Source organism: Castor canadensis, chromosome 2, assembly GCF_047511655.1.
Source record: "Castor canadensis chromosome 2, mCasCan1.hap1v2, whole genome shotgun sequence".
Lineage (NCBI taxonomy): Eukaryota > Metazoa > Chordata > Mammalia > Rodentia > Castoridae > Castor > Castor canadensis.
In genome coordinates, this window is record NC_133387.1 from 1,415,368 (window position 1) to 1,439,205 (window position 23,838).

General features: G+C 42.8%; 1 protein-coding gene across 5 annotated transcripts in view; it reads right to left on the reverse strand.

The window, feature by feature from the left end:
• Positions 1 to 23,838, reverse strand: part of Dnajb6 (DnaJ heat shock protein family (Hsp40) member B6) — a 58,438-nt gene that overhangs the window by 20,425 nt on the left and 14,175 nt on the right. For 3 of the 5 annotated variants that reach the window (XM_020179309.2, XM_074059928.1, XM_074059933.1), the window contains exons 2-7: positions 20,621 to 20,711; positions 17,655 to 17,764; positions 15,459 to 15,518; positions 14,336 to 14,446; positions 2,678 to 2,809; positions 334 to 475 (exon numbers count right to left, since the gene is read on the reverse strand). In XM_020179309.2, coding sequence (XP_020034898.1) covers positions 334 to 475; positions 2,678 to 2,809; positions 14,336 to 14,446; positions 15,459 to 15,518; positions 17,655 to 17,764; positions 20,621 to 20,685 — 620 coding nt within the window. In that variant the 5' untranslated portion in view covers positions 20,686 to 20,711. The remainder of the gene's footprint in view (positions 1 to 333; positions 476 to 2,677; positions 2,810 to 14,335; positions 14,447 to 15,458; positions 15,519 to 17,654; positions 17,765 to 20,620; positions 20,712 to 23,838) is intronic. The other 2 variants (XM_074059939.1, XM_074059951.1) reach the window with 1 other exon arrangement.

The window sequence follows — 23,838 nt, forward strand, 5'->3', positions numbered from 1 at the left end:
GATGCCAGAGGTCCTGGGCTCCACGTGGGGGGTGGCGGGGGGTGGGGGATATGGAGGTAAAGATTTTACTATTAATAGTTCTCCATGTTTACTATTCTAACAATGCTGGGGAAATGTACTACCCATCATTGCATATTAAATATGGCTTGAATTAGATTTACCTGTTAACTTACTAGTACTGGTAAATATTAAAAAGCAAGTTCCTAGCTAATTAATTTAGAGATGAGCATGCAATTTATTTTTCGCTGGGGGAGAGGGCAGATGATGTAAAAAGAAAACATGGCACCAATGAAACATTATCCCAACTTACTAAAAATGAAAATACCACTGTACCTCTTGGTAGTGATTTTCCTGCCGTTAACTATTTTAGTGGAGGTTGATACAGATTTGAAGTTGCCCATCCCACTGCCACCAAATGACGTTGAAGAGAATGAAGTGAGGCCCCCTTGACCCAGTGACCCAAATGAAGTAAATCCTAGAGGAAAACAAAAGATGCATGATTAGAGGCTAACGGATCCAGTATAATCAAAATTTACTAAGCTCAAAAATCTATTAGTAAACCATCTGATATTAACAAGCCACACAAGACCACCACCTCAAAGAACTGCTGAGGGACCCAAAGGAGAGGACAGCCAACTCTAAACTCAGCGTGTGCTTCAGGGAAACACAGGGCAGTAACCAGCTGCTTTCTCCCAGTGCCTAGGAATGCTTAGCTGACTCCACTGATACTTCCGACATACCAAACAATGATGATCCACCCCCCCCACCCCCGCTCTGGGGGAGCATCTTTGTTACAAAGAGCAATTCCACCACCACAGAAACACGAACCTAACTGGCTCTAGCAATGGGTAAGAGACAAAAACCTGAGCTCTTAAAAAGCTAAAATAATTTCAGAAAGAATACTGCAATTAATTATATATAAAAAAATCACAAGCCTACAACTCACGCAGAACCCTCAATTACATAGCTATTACACTGTGGATTAAAGCAAGCCAGTCTCCGATAGGGTGATTGTTTTTGCTTGTTCGAGAGCTTACGTACTTTGCTCTATCTTCAAAATGTTCATGTTAAACAAGACACACCCCTAAACATGACTGGAGCATTAAACCTCTACTACTGTCTAGAACTAATGATGCCCCAAGAAAAGGCATTGTGAGTCACATGTGATTTTACACTTTCTGGTGCCCTTACTAAAAATTAGACAAAGAGTGAAATTATTCCTAATGTTTTAATCTACCATACCCAAAAGACTGTCTGAGAGAATTTGTTTTTCATATTCCAGACTTTGAAATCCAGTGTATACTTTGTATTAGAGAGTAACCCTTTTCCATTTGGACTGGACACATCTCAGTGCTCAGTGGCAGACAACACAAAATCTGGGGAAAGCACAACAAAACCAAAGTACAACCAAGTAGACAGACTATTCACAACCTAGATGTTACTGGCATAATACTTAAGGGAAGTAAATTCTGAGCTGGACAAGCACCCCAACTGTAACACCAAGGCTTAAAACAAGTTTGAACTCCAGAGCTGGGTGAGCTTCAGGAATGGGATACACATGGACTACTTCTCCAGGCAAAAATCATAGCTCAACATGTGTGCTACACGACTGTGGCTTGCAAACTGCCTATTAATTAACTATGAAAAACTTCTCAATTCACATTAAACTGGTCAAAGCTGAGCTCGTGACACACCCAGGCTATGTGCCAACTTTCCATTTCCATACAGCTGGACTACCTGTGTATGTTCTCTTGATTAACTGCAAAGGAGCCGAGATGACATGAAGGACTGATTCAGTGAGAATGACCAGGTGGGTTAAAACTGTATGAAAAGACGGTGGTTTTTATATTGATGGTATCAGGGTTGGGACTCAGAGCTTGTGCTTGCTAGGCAGTTACTCTGCCACTTGAGCCATATCCCCAATCCTTCATTTGTACTTATTAAGAATTTCATTAGGCAGGGCGCCTGTGGCTCACACCTGCAATCCCAGCTACTTATGAGACCAAGACCCTGAGAATCTCGGTTCAAGGCCGGTCCAAGGAAATAGTTCCAGAGACCTATCTCTCAACTCCCTGTATAGCTATCCTTATCTCAACTAGCAAAAACCCTTTGTCCTTCCTATTATTGCTCGTATTCTCTCTTCAACAAAATTAGAGATAAGGGCAAGACAGTTTCTGCCTGGTAGTGAGGAGGGTGGGGGAGAAGGGAGGGGGCGGGAGAAGCGGGGGGGGGGGGGGGGGGGGGGAGAAATGACCCAAACACTGTATGCACATATGAATAAGAGAAAAAAAAATTTCACTTACTAGCTAAAAAAACAAAACAAAAAAAAAAACCACCAGGTTGTTGCTCAAGATTGCTGGAGATGTGGCTCAAGTGGTAGCGTGCCTGCTTTGCAAGCAAGAAGCCCTAAGTATAAACCCCAGTCCCACTGAAAAAGAGAGAAAAAAAAAAAAAAAACTTTAAATGTTGTAAAATTAGAAGTAGGTTTCCAATTGTTAAAGTGAGGGAATAGTAAATCATTAAGAACCGAACTGTACGTGGAAAAAAAAAAAGCTAGCAGGTCTACAAAGCTCCTCTAACAGAGTACATGTATTTCACACTACTTAACTGAAAGAGTTCTGTCATAGCAACACTTTATTTGTACAACAGAGAGCAAATCTAAGGATTTATTTAATACCTGTGTCAAAGGACGGAAATCCACCTCCAAAAGAAGGAAATCCACTGAAGGCAGAGAAAAATGAGCCTGCACCTCGGTTTCTGCTTCCTCGAGGACCCCTTCGGTTCCCAAAAAAGTCTTCAAATGGGTCTTCTAGAAACAAATAGAAATATGTGCTATAAAAAATCCTTACACAATTTATTTGCTCCATGAGAGAGGGGAAAATGGGTTAATGCCTGTCGCATACCGTGCCATTAGGAACAAAACCTTACAATCAAGTACTACCTTGACCCAACACTTACCTAGTAGTTTATTTCAAACAAAGCTACAACTCACACTTCAAAGCTTTCTTTAACAAAGACTTTTGTTTAGTTTCTGGGGGCTACCATTTGAAAAGATAACTCACACTTGGTACTCGTCCAAATTGCCTTCTCCACAGTGATTAAGAAATAAATACAGATTACACTTATAGACACACACACACACACAGAATGGTATAGCAAGGGTGTGAATGCAAACAGCTGGTAAGCCTGCAACATGTCTAGGAATTCTTTTCTCATTTCTGTAACTTTGTTGTTTCAACCAAAAAAAAATTTAGGATCTATTGGGAGTCAAATGTGAGCAAATGTTAATCAGCAGACATAACACTTTTCGAAACTTTAATAGAAAATTGTTGACCAGCAAGCGTCAATATTGGTATTGGAAACACCAGAATGTTCCTGAAAATAAAAAGATTAATGCTAACCTTAGTATCAAGGTTAATTAATTTGAATTACACATAATATGTTTTTTCAAAGTCAGCCAGGAGTCTCACTTTTCTTAGTTGTGGTTATCTACCAGTCAACAAGCACTTCACTGAACATGCAGGATTTATGCACACTACTTGTTCAACTTACCTGGATTCTATTAGCACTCTACTTTTTTTCCCCCAGGAAAACAAGGAGCCCTACTGGATGCATTAGGATGTTAGTACATATAATATACAAAGCATATAAAGAGAAGCCATCTAGGACACAGAACTGCATCAGTGTAGTTTCCAAGCTAAAGGGCAAGAATGCAAAGAACAGAAATGCTGATCCAGAAAATGACAGTGTGAACACAACAACTGCACTAGGTGAGCCCGGACTCATAAACAAGGTAGGTTTATGAGGCCCAGGCAAGCTCGGGGCCCCGAGGGTAAGATGGCAGAACAGTCCAAAGCAGGTCTAGAAGATCTGGGGTAACAGAGGCTGAGGGAGAGTTCCAGGAAGGCTGGAAATGGGGACGGGGCAGAGGGATATGCAGCATCTAAAGGACAGCAATTCTGAACAAAACTGGCCAGGCAGCAATGCCTAAAGCTCAATCCAAAAAAACAGACCTGAAGACCATCATATAGAGAAGTGGCCCTGAGCGCTTTTTCCAAGAAGAGAAGAGGTGCTATGTTCACAAACAGGGCCCAGACAAGCTCCACCACACCTGCACATAGTAGTGATGTGCAGAGGTACACATGCAGAGAACTGCTATGGTGAGCAACAGGCTAACCCCCAAACCTTGTTGGCTTGCCACTCAGTTCCCTCTGAGAACTTCAGCTCATTCTCATTCTCTGTAAAAATGACCTGCTTTCAGTCGATTGAAAAGTGTATTCCTTTCCTAATAAACTTTATTATCACTTCCACTCCAAAAAAAAAGGTTCCTTCATGGATGGAGACTTGGCTCAAGCGGCAGAGCACTGCCTAGCAAGTACGAAGCTCAACTCAAGCCCCAGTATCGCCCCGCCCCAAAAAAGAAAGAATTTCATTTGTAAGCTAGCTTATAAGAAGTTCCTGTCCCATTATCCTAGCATTTAAGGAGGAGGTATGGCTCAAGTGGTAGAGCACCTGCTTTCCAAATGTAAAACCCAGTGTTCAAACCTCAGTCCCACAAAAAAAGATGCCAGAAGAAAGATATTAAACCATAAACTTTTATCTAAAGGTAAGTGTTTTTAGTCTCCCCCAGGGGCTACAAAGATCTAAACAATTCAAACAGTATCTACTCATTCTATTTAGTAACTTTCAAACTGACTATATCTAACAAATCTACAACCTGGAAAATTTAAGAATTAATAAAGGTCCTGGAGGCATGGCTTGCTTCGCAAGCAGAAGGCCCTAGTTCAAAACCTATTACCACCAGAAAGAAAGAAAAACAAACCAATCAGGCCTCATCACATAGAGACTATAAACCCAGCACTTGGGAGGACAAGGCAAAAAGAAGATTCAGAGTTCTAGGCCAGCCCAGGCTACACAGCAAGACCGGTAAAAAAAAAAAAAAAAAACACCTAAACGAATCCCCTCAAAAAAATAAAAATTACAGATAATTAAAACCTATACAATAATTCTCTTTTTCTCCCCTAAGAAGTGACCATTTAGAACCATCTGTATACTGGGTTCAATGCCAGCACCACAAAAACAAAGTCAATACACTGAACGTTACACTTACCAATAGTAAAATCCTAACCAAGTCACTGTTTTGCAAGTTGTACAACTTTACTTACACTGGAAAATAAAATTCAGGTGTATCCTCAACTTCCCATATATTGTTGCTATAAAGGTTATTTTAGGTGGTGGGGAGTAAGAGGCTCAACAGTGGAGTATTTACCTATGTGTGAAGTCCTGGGATCCAACCACAGCATGGCCAAAAACCAGACAATTTTTATAGTTACAGTACTAAGAAACACATTCACTCTGTAATCCCAGAAGGCTGAGGCAGGAGGATCACAAATGTGAGACCAGCCTGAACTACACAATGCAACTGTCTCAAAAAGAAAAAGAAACCAGCCAGGCTTTGTTGGTTCACAATTGTAATCCTAGCTGCTCCGAAGGCAGAAATCAGGACGATCATAGTTGAAAGCCAGCTAGGAAAAATAATTCAAAACCCCCATCTCAAAAAAAACCCAACACAAAAACAGGGCTGAAAGAGGAGCTCAAGTGGTACAGCACCTGCCTTAGGAAGTGTGAAGTTCGAATACCAGTACCACAAAAAAGAAAGAAAGGGAAAAAAAAAAAAAAAGAAAATTAAAAAACAAACAAAGAAACCAAAAGAAACATCGTTTTTCCCACCTAAAACATACCTGCCATTTAACATCTGTAAGCTGCTCCCTGTCTGATCATCATCTAACCAACAATGAGCAGGCGAAGTGAGTTAATTTCAGGGAGAACTTTCAGATCTTTAAAGAGGAAAGAGTTCACAGACTCTATGACAACAATGTTGGAAAACTGCTGGAATCATAGAATCATGGCTCAATTAAAATATGACTCAGGCCAATGACCATAAAACAGGAGAAAAATTGACATTTGAAGTGCTAAGTACCCAAGAGAAACATTAGGACTTTCTAAAGATAAAGGAGTTTTCTGTAAAAAGAGATGCCCTGAAAAATTTGGGGGGGAAAGATCTCTTTCGTAACTGGGCTATGAAAAGTCAAAGTGCAAAATGAAAAATGTTACCCTATTGGCATAAATCTTGTTGCAGAGTTGTACCACAAATAAAATATTTTCTTCTGTTCTAAGAAAAGAGGCCAGTTAATAAAAAAGTATACTGAAAACTGTACTGCTCAGAAAGGCATCCTATTAACCACCTGTTGCCTTTACAAGAGCGGCTTGGGGCACGTGCCTGAGCTTCTAAAACTTTCAACCCCACAAATGGCTATTTAAAAAAAAAAAGAAGAAGAGGAAGAAGAAAGCAAGCCTCTGACTCAGACACTCTACTTCATGGAACTTAAACTCATCCCAAACACAGAAGTAGATGTATGGTTTCTTAATGCAGACTTGAAATGTTCACACACTTGATGCTGTGACAGGAATGTGCCACAGCAAAGCTTCCACTGCAGCCAAAACCAGTGAATGTTCGGTCTTCCATTTCCCAAATCTCTGAATGAATCAGGTTTTCTTCTTTGTGTTTAAAGAGGACAAATGGGGGTAGGGATGTAGCAGAGTATGTGTGCTCGGTCTGTGCAAATCAGTGGGAGTAATTTAACCAAATGTGCTATCGACCGCTTTTTCAATCCACCAGGCAGTACTGAGGTTGAGTGCAGAAGGCACAAGCCACACAGACAAGTAGTGGAACTGGAGGAAGGACAACTGTGGGTGTTCCAGCACTTCCTCAGTACCTCCTTACGAGTGTGCATGCATGTGCATACTTAAGCAAGTATCTTCCTTCCCCCTTACAATTCACCACAATCTGTGGGACATCGAAGAGAAGGGTGATTATCACTCAAGACTTTACCTCCAACGGAAGAACCAGAGCATTTTCCTTGTCTGCAGTATAGTTGCATCATTCAAGTTAGATGGAGTTAGGATCTTCCTGCTGTCTTCATCTGGAGATTAAGCTGGGTTACGGAGGTGGGAGTGGGAGCAGAGTTGACAAGGGGCAGAATGAGATTCGTTTCATTTGTTAACTGGACTGAGCCATGTGGTATACAACTACTTGGTCAAGCATGATCCTGGGTGTTTCTGGCTGAGAGTAACATGTGAAGACCGAAGACACTTACTGCCGCACAAAGACAAGCCCTTCCATGCCAGCTCCCATACAGATGGCTTTTCACAAATGATGAGCACCTCCTACTGTGTTTCTCTAGAGAACTTAGAGTAATTCAGATCATCTCACAAGTGTCCTTAGGCAGGTTTATAACTTAACAACTTTATCATGAGGTGTCTGAATTATCATAACCCTTTCAATGTCCTAGTCACTGTCGTATCAAAGCATCTTTAAATCTTGTTAAGTTCCTACATTTTGCTAAGAAGTACTAACCCCACTTCATAGCTTTAGCAACACACATTGACAATGCAAGTAACAATGTTAAACCTATGACCAAACCTCATAAAATTTACATGTAAAATACACACAAAAGGCCTAAAGAAAATAGAACATGTGAAACTGAAAGAAGAGAACCTACGCCAACAGAACTACAGGAGAAAAGCTACACAGCACAATTCAGCAAGATCACCTACCAAGGAAAGAAGCCTTGATGACTTAAGTCCCCTAAAGACTCCTTTCCTGTGGTTGAATACTGTTAATTCCCAGACACAAAACCACTAGGATGGAAACGGAGAACACCAACAGCAACAACAAAAACCCAACAAAGAAGTCCTGGATGTCCAAAGAAACACAGGAGACCATATTCCCATACTAGTTTCAAAAACATACTAACAGTGCCTGCCATGGTGGCACACACCTATAATCCCAGAATTAGAGAAGCTGAAGCAGGAAGATCCCAAGTTTGAGATTACCCTAGGTAGCATAGTAACACCCCATGTCCAAAAAAAAAAAAAACAAGAAAAACCAACCCACAGCAACCAAGGGGAAGAGAAGCCATAAGTACGGAAACTGCAAGTAAAGAATACACAAGGCAAGCATGGAAGGCATAGGTGTCTCCATCTACCAACTAATCCCAATGTCCAGAGCTAAAATTAAGACACTCGTTTATTTTAACTCCAGTTTTTTATACATTCAGAAGTAGAAATAACATCTGGGGGGAACTGAGAATTAACAGAAATGGGAATCAACGTAGCATGGGCTTCTTGGGCCTCAGCACTGCTGATCAATGCCTGGGACAGAGTCTAGCCTAGGTAGAGGACTTAGTAAGTTCTTGTTAACCAAATGGACATCAACATTTTCAACTTTCAATGCAACTGTTCTCAGTTACAAGCCGTAACGTCTAGTTATACTTTAAGTCTAGGTGGAGCACCGTTAGAAAAATCTTTCCGTGTCAAAAGACAGAAAATACACTGGAACTACATGTTCCTACTTCCAACACCAAGAGGTGTGATTTTACAAGAGAAGCCCTGGTCACAAGAAGAATGAGTCTTTCGCTGCCCTGAGACCCACTTCCTCCCAGACAGAATATGTAAGACAGAAATGGTTCTCCTTTCTCCCACTGCTCTACAATGAACTTACCTACGTTGTTCCTTATACATTGTGTTGCATCTGTTTACCTTTCCTGGGGCTGGATTAAAGACCATTACAAAAGCTGCTACTCCCTAAACCTGTCCTCAAGAAACCTGAAGTTGTTTAAATCACTTTTCCCTTGCACGTAAGGATGTGGCTCTCAAGTTCCGACTTGCTCACAGGAAAGAGTAACTGTCATGCAAACAACATTAAAAGCCTATGAACCAAACCCTACACAAGGTACTACCTTCCCTTTGGGATGATAAAAAGATAAACAGGAAATATCACAGAAAACAAGTATGCCTGGTTGGTGACTTGACCTCAGAAAGTGCTCGCAAAACCTTACCGCACTGCTGAAGAATGCTATGTGGGTGGCCACGCCAGGTTCCCATAGCAAGGAACACAATCCTTGTGAGTGACCTTTCCAAGAAGCCATGTCCTCCCCAGCTTGGGAATAGGGTCACAGGAAACACCGTCTTGAATCACTCAGTCATACTGAAAAGCAGCATCGTGAAGACAGCAGCCATCCTCGATGAATTAAGTGAAAACACAGCATTTCTAAATCTCAGAGCAGGAGCTCTCAAATGTGCACAGAACCACTTTAACATGGCAAGATTCTGTACCACCTCACCGTAAGTCAGTGGAAACACCAAACAAAAGAGTAAGCAGAGGGGCTGCATGGAAGAAACACTGGCCAAGTTTTAGAAACCAGTCTAATACATTTGTCTGTGTACCTTAAGTCATTCTTTGCCTTCTTTCAAATTTCATGGGGGGCAGGGAGGGGGGAGGACCAAGGGGATCTTTGTCCTTGTGGCAGTTTAGGTATCTGCTACCAACATGAATGACAGTAACACAGTCCCTTGACACTGCAAGGTACAGGACACAAATACACATGCTGGATTAAACCAATCTGCTTTGCTTCTCCCATCTCTGCATTAACACTTTCTATAACTTTCAGCTCCTTTTAACATGCCCAGCTTTAAAGGTCCCCCACTTTCACCTGTCAAAGTCTGCGGTTAGCTTCCAAATCAAAAACCTAAACAACTCTGTTACAAAGAGTATCTGACAGGTTAAATTGTGACACCCTCCAAAGAGATGTTGGAGTCCTATTGAAAACACAAGTCTCAGCTGAATACCAGTGACTCACGCCTGTAATCCTAGCTACTCAGGAACCAGACATCAGGAGGAGGATCATATTCAAAGCCAGCCCCAGGCAAATAGTTCAAGAGACACTATCTCAAAACTACCCAACGCAAAAAAGGGCTGGTGAGGAAATCAATGTGAGTCAACTCCCTGTATAGCTATCCTTATCTCAACTAGCAAAAACCCTTGGTCCTTCCTATTACTGCTTATACTCCCTCTTCAACAAAATTAGAGATAAGGGCAAAACAGTTTTTGGTGGGTAGCGAGGGGGTAGGGGGGAAGAGGGAGGGGGCGGGGGGTTAAGGGTGGGAGTGGGGGAAGTGGGGAGAAATGACCCAAACAGTGTATGCACACATGAATAAAATAAAAATTAAAGAAAAGGGGTGGGGGGCGGGCTGGTGAAGTGACTCAAGTGATAAAACATCAGCTTAGCAAGGTGTGGGGCCCTGTGTTCAAATCCCAGCACACACAAAAAAAGTCTTTGCAGATGATCAAGTTAGATGATGTCACCAGAACAGGCCCTAAGCTAGCAACATTGGTGCGCTTGTCAAAGGGGAAATTGTGCAGGATCTGCAAATACACAAGAAAATCATCTGTAGCCACGGTCTGTCTGCAGTCACTAGAACCTGGACAGCAGCCTGGGACAGATCCTCCCTCAACCCTAGCAGCACCCCGATCTTGGACTTACAGCCTCCAGCACAAGAGGACGTTTCCAGTGTTTAAACCCAATGGTTACGACAGCCCCAGGAAACTCAGCGATCACACCACTGCAGGGCCTGCACGTTCCGCCTTCTGAGAGAAGGCTATCTACAGTACAGCTGGCCTACAGGATAACCCTCCCTGCTTCCTTTAGTTATGCTTATCTGGTCCAGTACAGTATTGAGGTGACAGAAGAACTTCTTTATTCTAGATAAACATTAAGTAAACTAAATTTTCTTATAAGAGGCCCAGGGCAGTTCCTTTTACAGTTTATTGTTGAACAAGCAGCACCTCCGGCTCCGGCCCACTGTACTCCTCCTCACTCAGCAGCTCCTCATAGTCCTCGCTGAGCTCCTCCGAGTCCCCGGGACTGGCTTCCTCCTCGCTGGATATGAGGTCCAGGTCCTCACTGAGAAGTTCACCCTGGCCCCAGCTATAGCCTTCGCTTGGCTCATCTTCACTAAAGAGATCCAGCTCCTCACTGGATATCACATCCAAAACCTCACTGCTCTCTTCACTTGGAGCGTCTTCTACTGTCTCCTCAAAACAGGGCTGGTCTAGTTCTTCACTAGGATCCAAGTCCTCACTGTCCACTTCCTCGAAGCCTGGGAAGTAAAATGACTGACTCACTACATTAAATTTATGGCTCAGAAAAATTATGCTATTTTCACCCTCCACACATTCTACCTCCTCCCAAAGTCTGCTTCCCTTGGTTCTCCACACCACAGGATTTCTCCATTGCTTATACTAGCTGTTTCCTTCACCAAGGCTCCCAAGACTGATGCTTTTATGAAGCAAAAATACACCAAGTGCTAAAATGAAAAGGCTCCCTGGAAATGGTTTTTCAAATGTAGTTTTGGGTTTCTGTAGTGAAAATACAAACAAAACTGTTAAAATTATACCCAGCCAATTGTCCTAAATGGTAATTCTTACCATGATTCTAAAGGGATCAAAAGGCCTAAAATATCCTGAGACAGAGGCACATGAAGAGACTACCCTAAAGCAGCTCACTCCCTCAACATTTCCAATGAGCATTCTGACAAGGGCTCATTAACATGTGCTCCATGTTCTGTAAAGAATATAACAAAGCTAGCTAGCCTTAAACATTCTGAGGACTTGCCTCCACTTCAGAGCTACCCTTTCTGGGAGAGCTACTGCCTTCAGGGTGTCAAGGGTGGTTCACCTCCTGCAGGATTCCAGGGTTCATCCTGACCCGGCTTTCTGGCTCTGAGGTCCACCTCCATCCTATCAACTGAGGAGCAGGATCTCAAATTCCACAAGTGGTGGGGGGTGTGGAGGGACGACCTGGGAGTCTATGTAGCATGAGCAGGCCTTGAACTCTCAATCCTCCTGTCTTAGCCAGGCTAATGCCACTGAGCCCAGCTTCCTTACAACAGATTTTGAGTTATTTCTTTGAAAGCCAAAGGAGAGGAGGGGAAAATTAAGACTGAAAATAATTTGCCACAGTAGATATTGGCCACGCTATCTAAATGTTTTGGGTGGTGCTGGACATCTAAATGACTGGGTGATTTGGGTGGTGCCGGACATGAACCCGTAGTGTTCTCTATGCTGCACATACCGCCAGCAGGCTGCACAGTCACTTCATACACGCAGTAGCCATGGAGCAGCTTCTTTTCCTGTGCGTAAATCCTTACAGCCTGAAAATGGAAGTCACCTACAACACCTACAAGAATGGAGTGAAGATGTGTCACGACCACGCTCATCGTGGGATGCTGGAAGTGCCCGCTATTCAAACCTGAGAACATACTCCTGAGCTGGATGGAGCATCTGAGAGCTGAGTTCCTGTGAACCAATATCTCCTGGACTAGAGGCAGTACCTAATTATCACCTCTATCTGTTCCATACGACTGCTTAAGGAAAATCACCTTTGAAATTGTTTTTCCCCAGGAAAAAAGAACACTGGGTATACAAACCTCTTCTCTTTTAAAACTTTACGGAGCTGTGGTCGGGATGAAACCCAGAGCTTCAGGAAAGTTACGCAAGCACTCAACCACTAAGCTATGTACATCCCCAGCCCCCACCTCTGTCAGGGGAAAGGAGGGTTGTTAAGGCAAGGTCTCGTTTTCTTGCCCAGACTGACCTCAAACTGTCAATCCTCCTGCTGGAATTACAGATATGAACCACCACACCCACTTTTTTTTTTTTTTTTTTTTTTGGTTTGGGAGAAACTGGGGTTTGAACTCATGGTGTCACACTTGCTACGCAGGCGCTCTACCGCTTGAGCTACTCCACCAGGCCTTTCTTTTTGTCATGTTTGAGAAACCTGGCCTCCTCAGACACAAAGAGGCTGGAGTGCTAGAATTGAGAACCAAGAAGCCAGAGGGCATGCCTTTTCTTCATCCATAGAATACACAGGACTTCAACCCAACTCTGCCCTGCCGCATAGCCAATGTGGATTTACTAAAGACTCCACATTGCTAGAATTGTTTAAGAGACAGAAAACAAATTAATTTTCCTAGAGTAAAATATCTTGCCTATGAGGATCAAGTAATAAAAGATATAAATGTAGTTCTACTTCACATCATACTCGGTACAGATTAAGTATTTCTCATCTGAAGTGCTTAGGGGCCAGAAGCAGTTTGTTTTATTTTTGTTTTGTTTGCACATAAAATTTACCAATACGGTATTACTAATCTGAAAATCAAAAATGCTCCAAAACCTCAAACCTTGAGTGTCACCACCTTTACTATTTGCAGAGAGCCTTTACAATACACACTGCGGTTATGGTAACAACAAACATCAGTCCCCTTCTCCATCTCTCACCAAGTTCCTCCCACTTCATTTCAGTCATTCCTTTTATCCATGAACATACTCTCACATTTGCTGTCCTTCCCTTCCTTGGCAAGGTACAAAGTCATTCTGTACCACAGCAAAGAAATCTCAGAATCCCCACAACATCAACTGAAGGATTACACCACATACAAGGCCCAATACCTACCAGATCCAGGGGTAAATTGTTCCTCTTTGAGCCCACGATGAGCAGGGGCTCCACTTGTTCTCCTTTGTTATTACTGGTAGGCACAACTGCTCTTCCCTCCTCTTCACACTCCAAGGCAGTAAGGAGGCAAACACAGGATGTGTTTCCTCCTTAATGCACAAAAGACAAAAATGGCGGCAGCAGCACAAGTCCGCTCCTGACCTCCCATGTTACCCAGCACACTGGCTCAAAGCAACGAGGAGACAGTCCTAACAGCAGACAGCTACAAGAACACTGACAAGACACCTGTGACTGAGGATCAGGCACCAGGATGGAGAAGCAGGATGAAAATACCCTATTCCCCACAATCCAGCAGCTGCTACACCAACACTATCTCCTCTGACAAAACTACTCTCTGACTTCTGCTGCCTTTCTCTGTAAGTAACCTCTCCTCACAAACTTTGAAATCTACTCTGAACACAATTAGAAATGGACAGGTGTACTGATCAAATATCTTAACAGCTTTCTATGATGCTTAGTGGTTTTTTTTTAACAAGATTTCATGGTCAATCCATATGGAAACTCCTGTGTGAGAGTGGAGGCTAGGGAGTACCTCAGTGAAAGAGGCAACCTTAGTATGCACAAGGCGGTGGGGGGGCGGGGACAGGGACAGGACAGAGAGAAGGAAAAAGCATTCCCAAGACCCCCCCCCACCAAAATCCCAATCACCCATGCCCTATCCTCACACCAAGGTCTTATCTGAGGGCTAAAGCAAGTTAATTAGGACCATACACTGTAAAGATAAAGAACACATTAAACCTTTATTATTTAATGTTCCAGTCATATTCAAAAAAACTCTTCAGAAAAGAGATAAAAAGTTTGACTGCTCCTCTGCTGTTTAAACAAAGGTTAATAACATGACACAGTGTTAAACAGAAAGGGCCACCAAGGGCTACAGAAACAACACACACACCAAGTAGACCACCAGCAACATGACTTACCAAAAAAGTCGAATGAAAATGGATCCCTTCCACCAAAGAATTCCCTGAAGACATCGTCTGGATTCCGGAATGTGAAGCCAAACTCAAATGGACTGTCGAAATGACTTCCACCTACACAAATATGCACATAGTTTAGTTTATCATTTCTGGTATTTTTAGATAAACAATTACTTGTTTATGCATCATTATATACATCCTGAAAATTTCATCTATCTGGGAGTCTCTGAAATGCAAACTGGGCCCTACATTAATTGAAAGTATCTGTGCCCAGAGCTGACCACAAACAGTACTCAGACCGGAAGGTCGTAACACTGGACGTTTACTACCACGTACCATCTCCAAATCTGTCGTCAACACACGATGTTGTTCCTCACTGTGAAGATTATGAAAGTAAGACTATGTTCACTCAGACCACCTTTCCACAACCTGGCCATGTGGGCTCAACACGGGAAGCGAGCCCACAATGAAGCTGTCCATCAACCGAGTCCCCTGGGAGCTTTTTGCAACACACACACACACTCTTTAGCTTTAGATCCTAAAACTTTAAATCCTAAAAACACATTTGCTTAATACTTGTTACTGGCCTCACAGCATGACCATCGAAGTAAGGCTGGAAGTTATTTTATACTTACAATAAATATCTCAACATTTCAGTCTGACAAAAGTGGTTTTTGGTTTATTTGGGGTTTTTTGAGACAGGGCTGATACATAACCCAGCGTAGGTTTGAACTCTAAACTTTTTTTATTTTCTTGTGGTGCTGGAGTTTTGAAATCAGGGCCTCACACTTGGTAGGCAGGTGCTCTACCACTTGAGCTGCTCCATCAGTCCTTTATTAAAACACTTTTTAGCTTTTGTGGTACTGGGGCTTGAATTCAGGGCCTACACCTCGAGCCACTCCACCAGCCCTTTCTGTGAAGGTTTTTCTCGAGACAGGGTCTCACGAACTATTTGCATGGGGTGGCTTTGAACTACGATCCTCCTGAGTAGCTGGGATTACAGGTGTGAGCCAACAACACCCAGCTTCTCTTTGTTTTTTTTAAGTGTCGATTTCTCCATCCTACCAAATTCGGTCCAAGAGACTCGTTAATTTCTAATTCAGACAAGAACAAAAAAATTACATACCTCCTCCTCCACCATTTAATCCTTCTTTGCCGTATTTGTCATAGATGTCCCGTTTTTTTGCTGTAAATTTGAAGGGAAAAGAAAAGTCATTAAGTCCATTTCAAATCCTCAAAATTCAATAAACATTTCCCATGCTGTAAGTCAGGTATCAGTTTTGGGAGCAGAAAAGGAATCTTATGTACCTCTTTCCTGAAAGACAATTTGAGAAACAGTACTATGAACTTTCAGGAAATACAAACATGCAATCTTTAGCTCATTTATTCACTTTAGCACCAGAGCCCATGCATTGGTTAAAATCATGTGTTCATATCTAAATCTGTTCCTAATTCAGAAGTAAACCTTCTTACTCCCATGTCCAGCAAAAGATAAAGTGTGTGCCCTGGTAGGTGGAAAGTCCATGTGCCAACAGCAGAAACAGAGCCAGTCCTCCAGTCCAACAAGGCCCAGGGCTCTTGTAAGGAGCCTGACTGCCTGACATGCACTGGTCTGTGCACTGCTGACCCTGCTGCATTCACACTTCCAGACAAGGACAGTCACAGCATGGCTTTGCAGGATACAGTACTGCTGTTGGCATGCCACCTGCTATATTCCCCAAGAACCTCATTACACAAAATGGGGAGAAGATATGGAACCATCCAGTTTTAGGTTAACCGGACCCTCTTGGGAACAATAACCCTAGCTCTGGAAGTAACTCCAGTGGTGGCAGAAGGCTGCCTAGGGGTAGGTAAAAAAATGGCACTCACTCTCCAAGGAGCTGACCAGACCTTGCATGAGTTTAATGGTTCTCCTTCTTCTAGGAAATTTTGGCCTAGTGCTCAACCCTAATTGAGCATGAAATGACCTAGTCTCTCAACAAGAATGGATTCCTGAGGCCTAGCCTCCAGCACTTCAGCTCAACTACAGTTAAGACCAAAATGCCAAAGCCTCCCTATATCACTCAAGCTGCCTTAACTTTGCTTTTGTTTTATTACCTTTTTTTTAATTCCTTTGGGAGGGGGAAGTGGGGAGGAGTGGGGCTGGGGTTTGAACTCAGGGTTTCACACTTAGCACTACCACTTGAGCCGTACTTGTTCTGGTTATTTTGGAGATGGGGGTCTCACAAACTACTTATTTCCCCAGGCTGACCTAAAACCTCAAATCCTCCCAATCTCAGCCTCCCAAGGAGCTGGATTACAGACATGAGATTCTACCGCCTCCACTTCCTGAGTGCTCAGGCTATAGACACAGACTACTCTACTGGCTAAATGTCGTATTTTCAGAGATTTCAGCATTGGTGTTTATGTTTCAGAAGCAGAAATTCATTTGTGAAATAAGATGTCCAGGAGTCCCCTAAGAAGAAAGGATAGACAGCGTTCTCTCATCACAGTGCTACACAATAATGCAAAGGGTTGTGTGCTTCCGCTTACACAGGGCTCCTTCTAAAAATAGGCATTTAAAAAAAAAAAAAACTGTGACCTACTTATTACCTGACCACACACAAGTGCACTTGCAGTGTGTGCCCACTTCCTGTGGCCAGTGAATCAGTACCCAGCCTTTGAAATGCCTCTGCTTTGATTCCTCCCAGGCCACCCAGCACTGCAGCACCCAGGATGTGGGCAGTACTTTCCCAGAGCCTGGAACTGATCCTACCCAAGTCCAGGCCGCCTTATCTTCACCACAGAAGCACAGGCTGCACCTCGCCAACAGCTGGCCCTTTACCGGCTCATGAAACCAAACCAACAGGCCTGATTCAGTGACATCCGATGACTGTTTTCTACGCCTAAGGTAGAATTCTACCTTAGGTAGATGTTTTGAATTCTAAATCTGAGTTGTTTAGATTCCTTCTTTCCCAAGAATGAAGTCTTTTCAAGTAATAAAACTTACCCATTAACAAGGCCCTGAGGTCAGGATGACCAGGCATCATTCCAGCAGGGGCAAGAGCAGCCTCCACCTAAACAGTCCTGCATCCCAACCTCTTTCTCACTTGCTCAGATCCAGGGTGCAAGCTACTGTTTCACAATGATCCTTAGGAGAAACTGCAGGTAGCCTAGGTGCTCCTCAGCACTCATGGTTCCACAAGAAAAGAATATTCTCAGGGATCCCCAAAGCCAGCTGGTTACAAAGCAAGTCTTCACGAGCCCACACTCTGCTGCCCCACTGCCCCTCTCCACCCACTCTGACTCAGCCACTTAGCCTCACAAGCTCAACACTACTTACCATCTGATAATACCTCATACGCCTCAGCTACTTGTTTGAATTTTCTCTCTGCTTCTTCTTTATTCTCAGGGTTTTTATCTGGATGCCACTTTAGCGCCAGTTTCCGGTATCTTAAAATAAAAATAAAAATAAAAAAAAGCAAAGAGTACTACTGATCACGTACAAAACCCAGAAAACTGGGCTTTAAAAACTAATATAAGCAAAGCAAAAAAAAAAAAAAAAAAAAAAAAAAGTTGGCAACTGAGGCTGGTACTGGTTTTAGTTGTGAAGCCTCTCTTTTCTTGAGAATGAAATAAAGTTCAAATCCAAACACTTAACGCAATGACCTCGAGAAACAGGAAAACACTGATATGTGTGAGGATTCAAGTGTCTGCAATGTGAACTCATGGATACGGGGATAAGAGAGCTGGAATAAGCCTGTTCTTATCTGTGTCTATATTCTGTTTACTCAGTTAACCCACTACTTAGCAGGTAGGCCAGTGTGATGAACCATCTGACAAGGCATACACCAGACTCCCAGCATCTTCCAAAGAGCCCCTCTACTATGGATTCAGTACCCAAAAAAATTAAAATAGAGTTTCAGGGGCTGGGAGTGTAACTTAATGGTGAACACTAGCACAAATGTGATTCTGGGTTCAATTAACTACAATCCTGGAGTTAATTAGCAAAACATAAGCAGTGTATGTTCAAAAGGATGATGGCATTAAAAGGGGAAGGGAGCTGGGTGCTAGTGGCTCACACCTGTAATCCTAGCTATGTGGGAAGGTCGTTCAGGAGACCCTATATGGAAAACCCATCACAATAAGGGGGTGATGGAGTGGCTCACTCAGCTTGAGGCCCCGAGTTCAAACCCCAGTGCCACCAAAAAATAAATAACACGGTAGGAAATGTGCCCCTCAAAATCTAAGAACCGAAATAAGGCCCTCATCAACCGCCCAGTGTTTGGCAAGAACTAAATGATATGTAGGAATCCCTGGCAAGATTCAATGATGTACGCTTCTGGTTATACTTTGCGGGGGAGGAGGGTGGAGAAGCCACAAAATACAAAGTACAAGAGAGTAAGTATAAAATTATAGCCAACTATTTATAATGCTGACCTTCAGGCTTGTCTAACCTGTATATCAGTACATCAGTACCAACAAGTGAAAGCCCCCAGCCTGCGATTCAAACAGAGGTAAAGAGTCTGGGTGCCTCCAGACAGGTAAGAAATGAGGTGGCAGCCACACACACAAAGCCAAGAGTCCACAAGAGGGACTGTTCTAGATATGCACCACCTCACAGATTTTTTTCACATTTTGGGGGGGGGAAAAAAAATCAGCATTTTCTATAAATAAACTACTATATACTTAATAGGAAAATTTTGTTGTTCTTAAAAGTAGCCTTTTCTTAACGGGTGGAGTGGCTCAAGTGCAGTTAAGAGCGCCTGCCTTATGAGCGTTAGGCCCTTAGTTCAAACCCCAGTGCATTTAAAAAAAAAAAAAAATCCCTAAAAAGTAGCCTTTTCTAAATCCACACTGCAGATACAATCAACCTACAACTAACTAAAAAGCCAATATATTCTCTATCTCTAATACACAGCATGTAACACCAGGAGTAAATTACTGTGCACAATAAAGTATTTCTAATTGTCTCTGTTCCACCATCTACCACCAAGTGCTACAGACTGCTAACTGTCAGGAGTTAGTGAAAACAGTACAAATCTAATGTGTCTGTCACAGGCTCTGACACAGCACAGTCAGAAACCCCACTCTACTGATGCCAGCCCCAGAGCCTGCCTGGTCTCTCCTCACTGGCTGCCTACTGGTTTCCTGGCTGAAGTCTAAAACAGGAATTCTCTGTAGGAAACCCCAGATTCATCCAACATAGTATTCATCCTAACTTAGCTAAATGATTTTAAAGCAGTATTGAAGATGGATTGTAGGGCCTTGGTCATGCCAACTAAGCATATTCTCTAGCTATTCCACTTGCAAGGGAATAAACCCTCCTTCCATCCAGAGGTACTGGGACTTGAACTCAGGGCTGAGCAGGCTCTCTACCACTTAGGCCATACCTCCAGTCCATTTTACTCTGATTATTTTGGAGATGTCCCAGCCAGCCTTAAACTGCGATCCTCCTCTCAGCCCCCCGCCCTCCCCGCCAAGTAGCTAGGATTACACCTGTGCCCAGCTAGGTATTAATTTTTAAAAGTTGATTCCAACTCTTCTAGCCTATTGCTCTCCATAAAGTCTTCCTCATGGATGCAGCCTAAATAAACTGAGTGGACCCAGATTACCTCTCTTCAGAGGCACCTATGACCTGGGACTTTGTCCTGGTCACAGAGAAGCAGGGGCAGTGAAGTAGTTCTTAAGCATGTGTGAATTAGCGTGCACCAAACAGCACAGACTGGGATCCAGCAAAAATCCAAACAAGTTAGGGGTACTCTGTTTGGTTCCCACCCTGAAATAGGTAGGGAGAGGGTTAAAGAGAGCCATGCCAACCCCACCTCAAAGTCCAATGTAAAAGATTATTTGGGATTATTTCAGATTCTCAGTAAACTCTTAATGTACTTGAAGTAGACAGAGAATCCAGCCATCTTAAGTAGGCAAAGTGACAGTGAACAGGTAACCTTACCTGGAGAACAAGCAGGACAGGACAGGACTAGGCCCGGGTCTAGACACAATGCTCACTCATTTACCGCTATCTGAAGTTAAAATTAATGGATCTATGTGGCATTCAAACATGTACATGCTACATAAAGGTCATTTTAGTGCTAGGAGTGTAACTCAGTGGTAGAGCACTTGCCTAGTATTGTTATGTGTGAGGCCCTGCCTGGCTTAGATTCCTAGTACTGCAAAAGAAAAAATGGGGGAAAGGTTATTTTAATATGACCTTTCATATTATATGTAATATGTAGAAGAAAGTTTTATTATCCAATTGGGAATGTACAAAATTAGCAGATGTATCATTTCAGAAATAAAACTACTTACGCCTTTTTGATATCCTCGGGTGAAGCATGTCTCTGCACGCCTAGAACTTCATAGTAATCCACCATGTTTTAACAGATTGTTGGAACAAGTCCTGCAATTACAAAGTAAGTTGTGGTCAATGATGGGACAGCCACGGTTGGGTCAGAACAGGGCAGGAGAGCAGGATCCCTCAGCACATATTGGCCCAAAGAGAGCTTCACTAGCCACTGGCCTGTAAGAAGCAGCCTTGTCTGGGAATTGGTTTCAAGACTCATGCCTGGGGGGAAAAAAAAAAACCCTGAAGACTCTTCAAGCTATAGGGAGAGAAAAGCTCTGAAACAGCCTAAACTAATAAATAAGTAAATGGGAGACTGAGCTCTGAGGGAGACTAAGTGGCCACTTGACTGGTAGTAGATAGGGCGGCTTCATCTCGGACCCGGCTGCCCTCAGGGAACTTGTTGCTTCTGTCCTTCAACTCATTCCTGTGCCAGGCACTGAGCAAGACGGTGGGGTTCCAACCATAGAACACACTGTCCCAGCCCTGGGAAGCACACCTGCACAGCTGCCACTCCTGTGGGGAATGGCAACACCTCTCCCATACTGCTCCAGACAGAAAAGGGGTGGAATTTCACCTCTCAGCTTCAAACCAACACAACACTGCCCTGACATCGATACTAGCTAGATGCCTTTACTTGAAAACCAGCAGCAGAGCCTTACTTGACTTCTCCTGTGGGTTACTCCTTGGTTCATCTGTTCCTTCACAGAGCAGTACATAGTTTCCACCACCTCTGCTGGGGGCTGCTGTGCCCTCTGGCCTCACCAACAAGCAGGAACTGCACATATGCTACCATTTTCAGATGTAAGGTTCCTTAACCAATTTGCTTCTTTAAATCTGACTGCCTAAATCACTTTATTAAAACTAAGGATCAAGAAACTACACAAAGCTGTGCTGGGGTATAGCTCAATAATACATGCACAAGAACAATCCCCAGCATTGCCAGGAAAAAACAAAGGGGGGGAGGGAACGACCACCACACAATACTTCAGCAGGTACAGTGGTGCCTATAAGTTTTGATCCCCAGCAAAGGGGGTGGGGGAGAAGAAACCACCTATTCCACGCAACAGTACAAAATAATTTCAACAAAGTAAATTCTAGTTGGGCACCAGTGGCTCACACCTAGCTATTCAGAAGACAGAAATCAGGAGATCACAGTTCAAAGCCAGCCCCGACAAACAGTTCACAAGGCCTACCTCAAAAAAAAAAAAAAAAAAAAAAGTCCTTCACAAAATACACTGGCAGTGCCTCAAGCTCAAGGCATAGGCCTTGAGTTCAAATCCAGTGCCTTAAAAAATAAAAATTCTATCAAGTCACTTTGCTCAAAATGGAAGCCAGGCTTTCTGTAGCTTTTGTAGAAACAATAGTTTTAGAGAGTTTTAAATAGCAGTATTTTGATTATAAACAAATGCACAGAGTCTAACTGTCCTAAGGCTTGTAGCTGAGATGTAACAATGTTTCATTTCTCAAAACAAGAGGCACAGGGGTTGGCCCTTAACTCGGTGGTAGGATATAGGTATGGCATGATCAAGGCGTGTTCAATCTTCAGCACCAACCAAAACAGGATGCAGTTTTTCTTCCCCACCCTGATGCAGTTTTAATGTATTTCTACTTTCCACCTTTAGGGAATAATCACAGTAGAAAAAACAATCAATTTTTACATCATGACTCAACATGTGTGTGAACACATCTGTTTATAAGTAATTCTATGTTAAGTGTTCGAAGAAACATATGGAAGATAAAATCTGCTTGTTACTAATCCACAAATCTCAAACAAAAAAAAATGATGCAAAATATCCCTCAAAGATGTAACAAGAGAACCAGCAGAGCCATAAACACCAAAGGATGTGAGACAAAACACAACATAAAGAGGTCAATTCTCAGGAAAAGCAGCCACCAAGTGTATGTGTATACAGCTGATGCACTGATGAACAAGATTTTGTTTTCACATGAAACTTGTGTCAAGCACAAAGAATCAGCAGATGGAACTAACATCCCTACATCCTTACATGAATTACTTTAAGGAAGGGGATCATGACAAACAATTCCCAACTGAACTGCAAAGGAGACCCCTGAGAACATGAGATTCTTTACTAAAAGCCCTAAAAATGCAAAATGGAATCCTATTACCTATCCAACACCACTCCAGAAGAAAAGAATCTCTGCATCTCAAGTCACCAAGATTCCAGTGGAAAATACAATCCTGCAAAGGTAAGCTCAAAATTAAATTCTAAATACAAGGAATGCACCCAAGATGCTGAAGGAACACACCCTGTCTCAGACCCCCAAAAGAATCTCAAGTAAGATCCTAAAAGGGAGCATGAAGTATGCATGAAAGAATCCAAATGGCTGGACGCAGGTGGCTCACACCTGTAATCCTAGCTACTCCAGAGGCAGGTTATCAGGAGGACAGCATTCAAAATAAAGGGCCTGGGGGAGTGGCTCAAGGTGTAGGCCCTAAATTCAAACTCCAGTGCCCAAAAAAAAAAAAAGAATCCAGATAACCCAGCACCTGGGAAGCTGAGGCAGGAGGACTGCCCAGCCTGGGCTACATAGTAACATGCTGCCTCAAAAACAGAATCAAATTAAGAGCAGAAGGTGTGTGGTTCATTGGTAGAATGCTTGCCTAGCACAGGTGAGTCCCTCAGGTTGATCCCCAGGACCACAAAATAAATAAAAAGTAAATAAAAGAAATGGGGATGTACCCTGGGTTCAATCCCCAAAACAGCCAAGAGAGAAAGAGGGAAGAGAATGAAATCATATGTTAATCTGCTGGTTAATGACCAAAATGGTAGTAAGAACATTATCAACACAGCCATTGAAATTTAAAATAACAGATATAACTAAAGTTTGTGATCTGAAGCCAGATCCAAGAAAATTATCCAGGCAAGTGCAGTGACAAAGAAATACAGTAAGATTCAACATAAATCTAAAGAAAACCAGAAGCTACCTCAATCAAAGCAGAGCACCAGGGGCTCATACCTGTAATCTTAGCTACTTGGGAGGCTGAGACTGGGAGGATCAGGGTTCGAGGCCAGCCAGGGCAAATAGTTCTAACGATCCCATGTCCAAAATAACCAGAGCATAAAAGATGTAGAATGTCAACTTTGCAAGTACAAAGCCCAGAGTTCAAACTCCAATCAAAGAGCAAATACTAGCAATATTGAAACTGGTTCTTAATAAA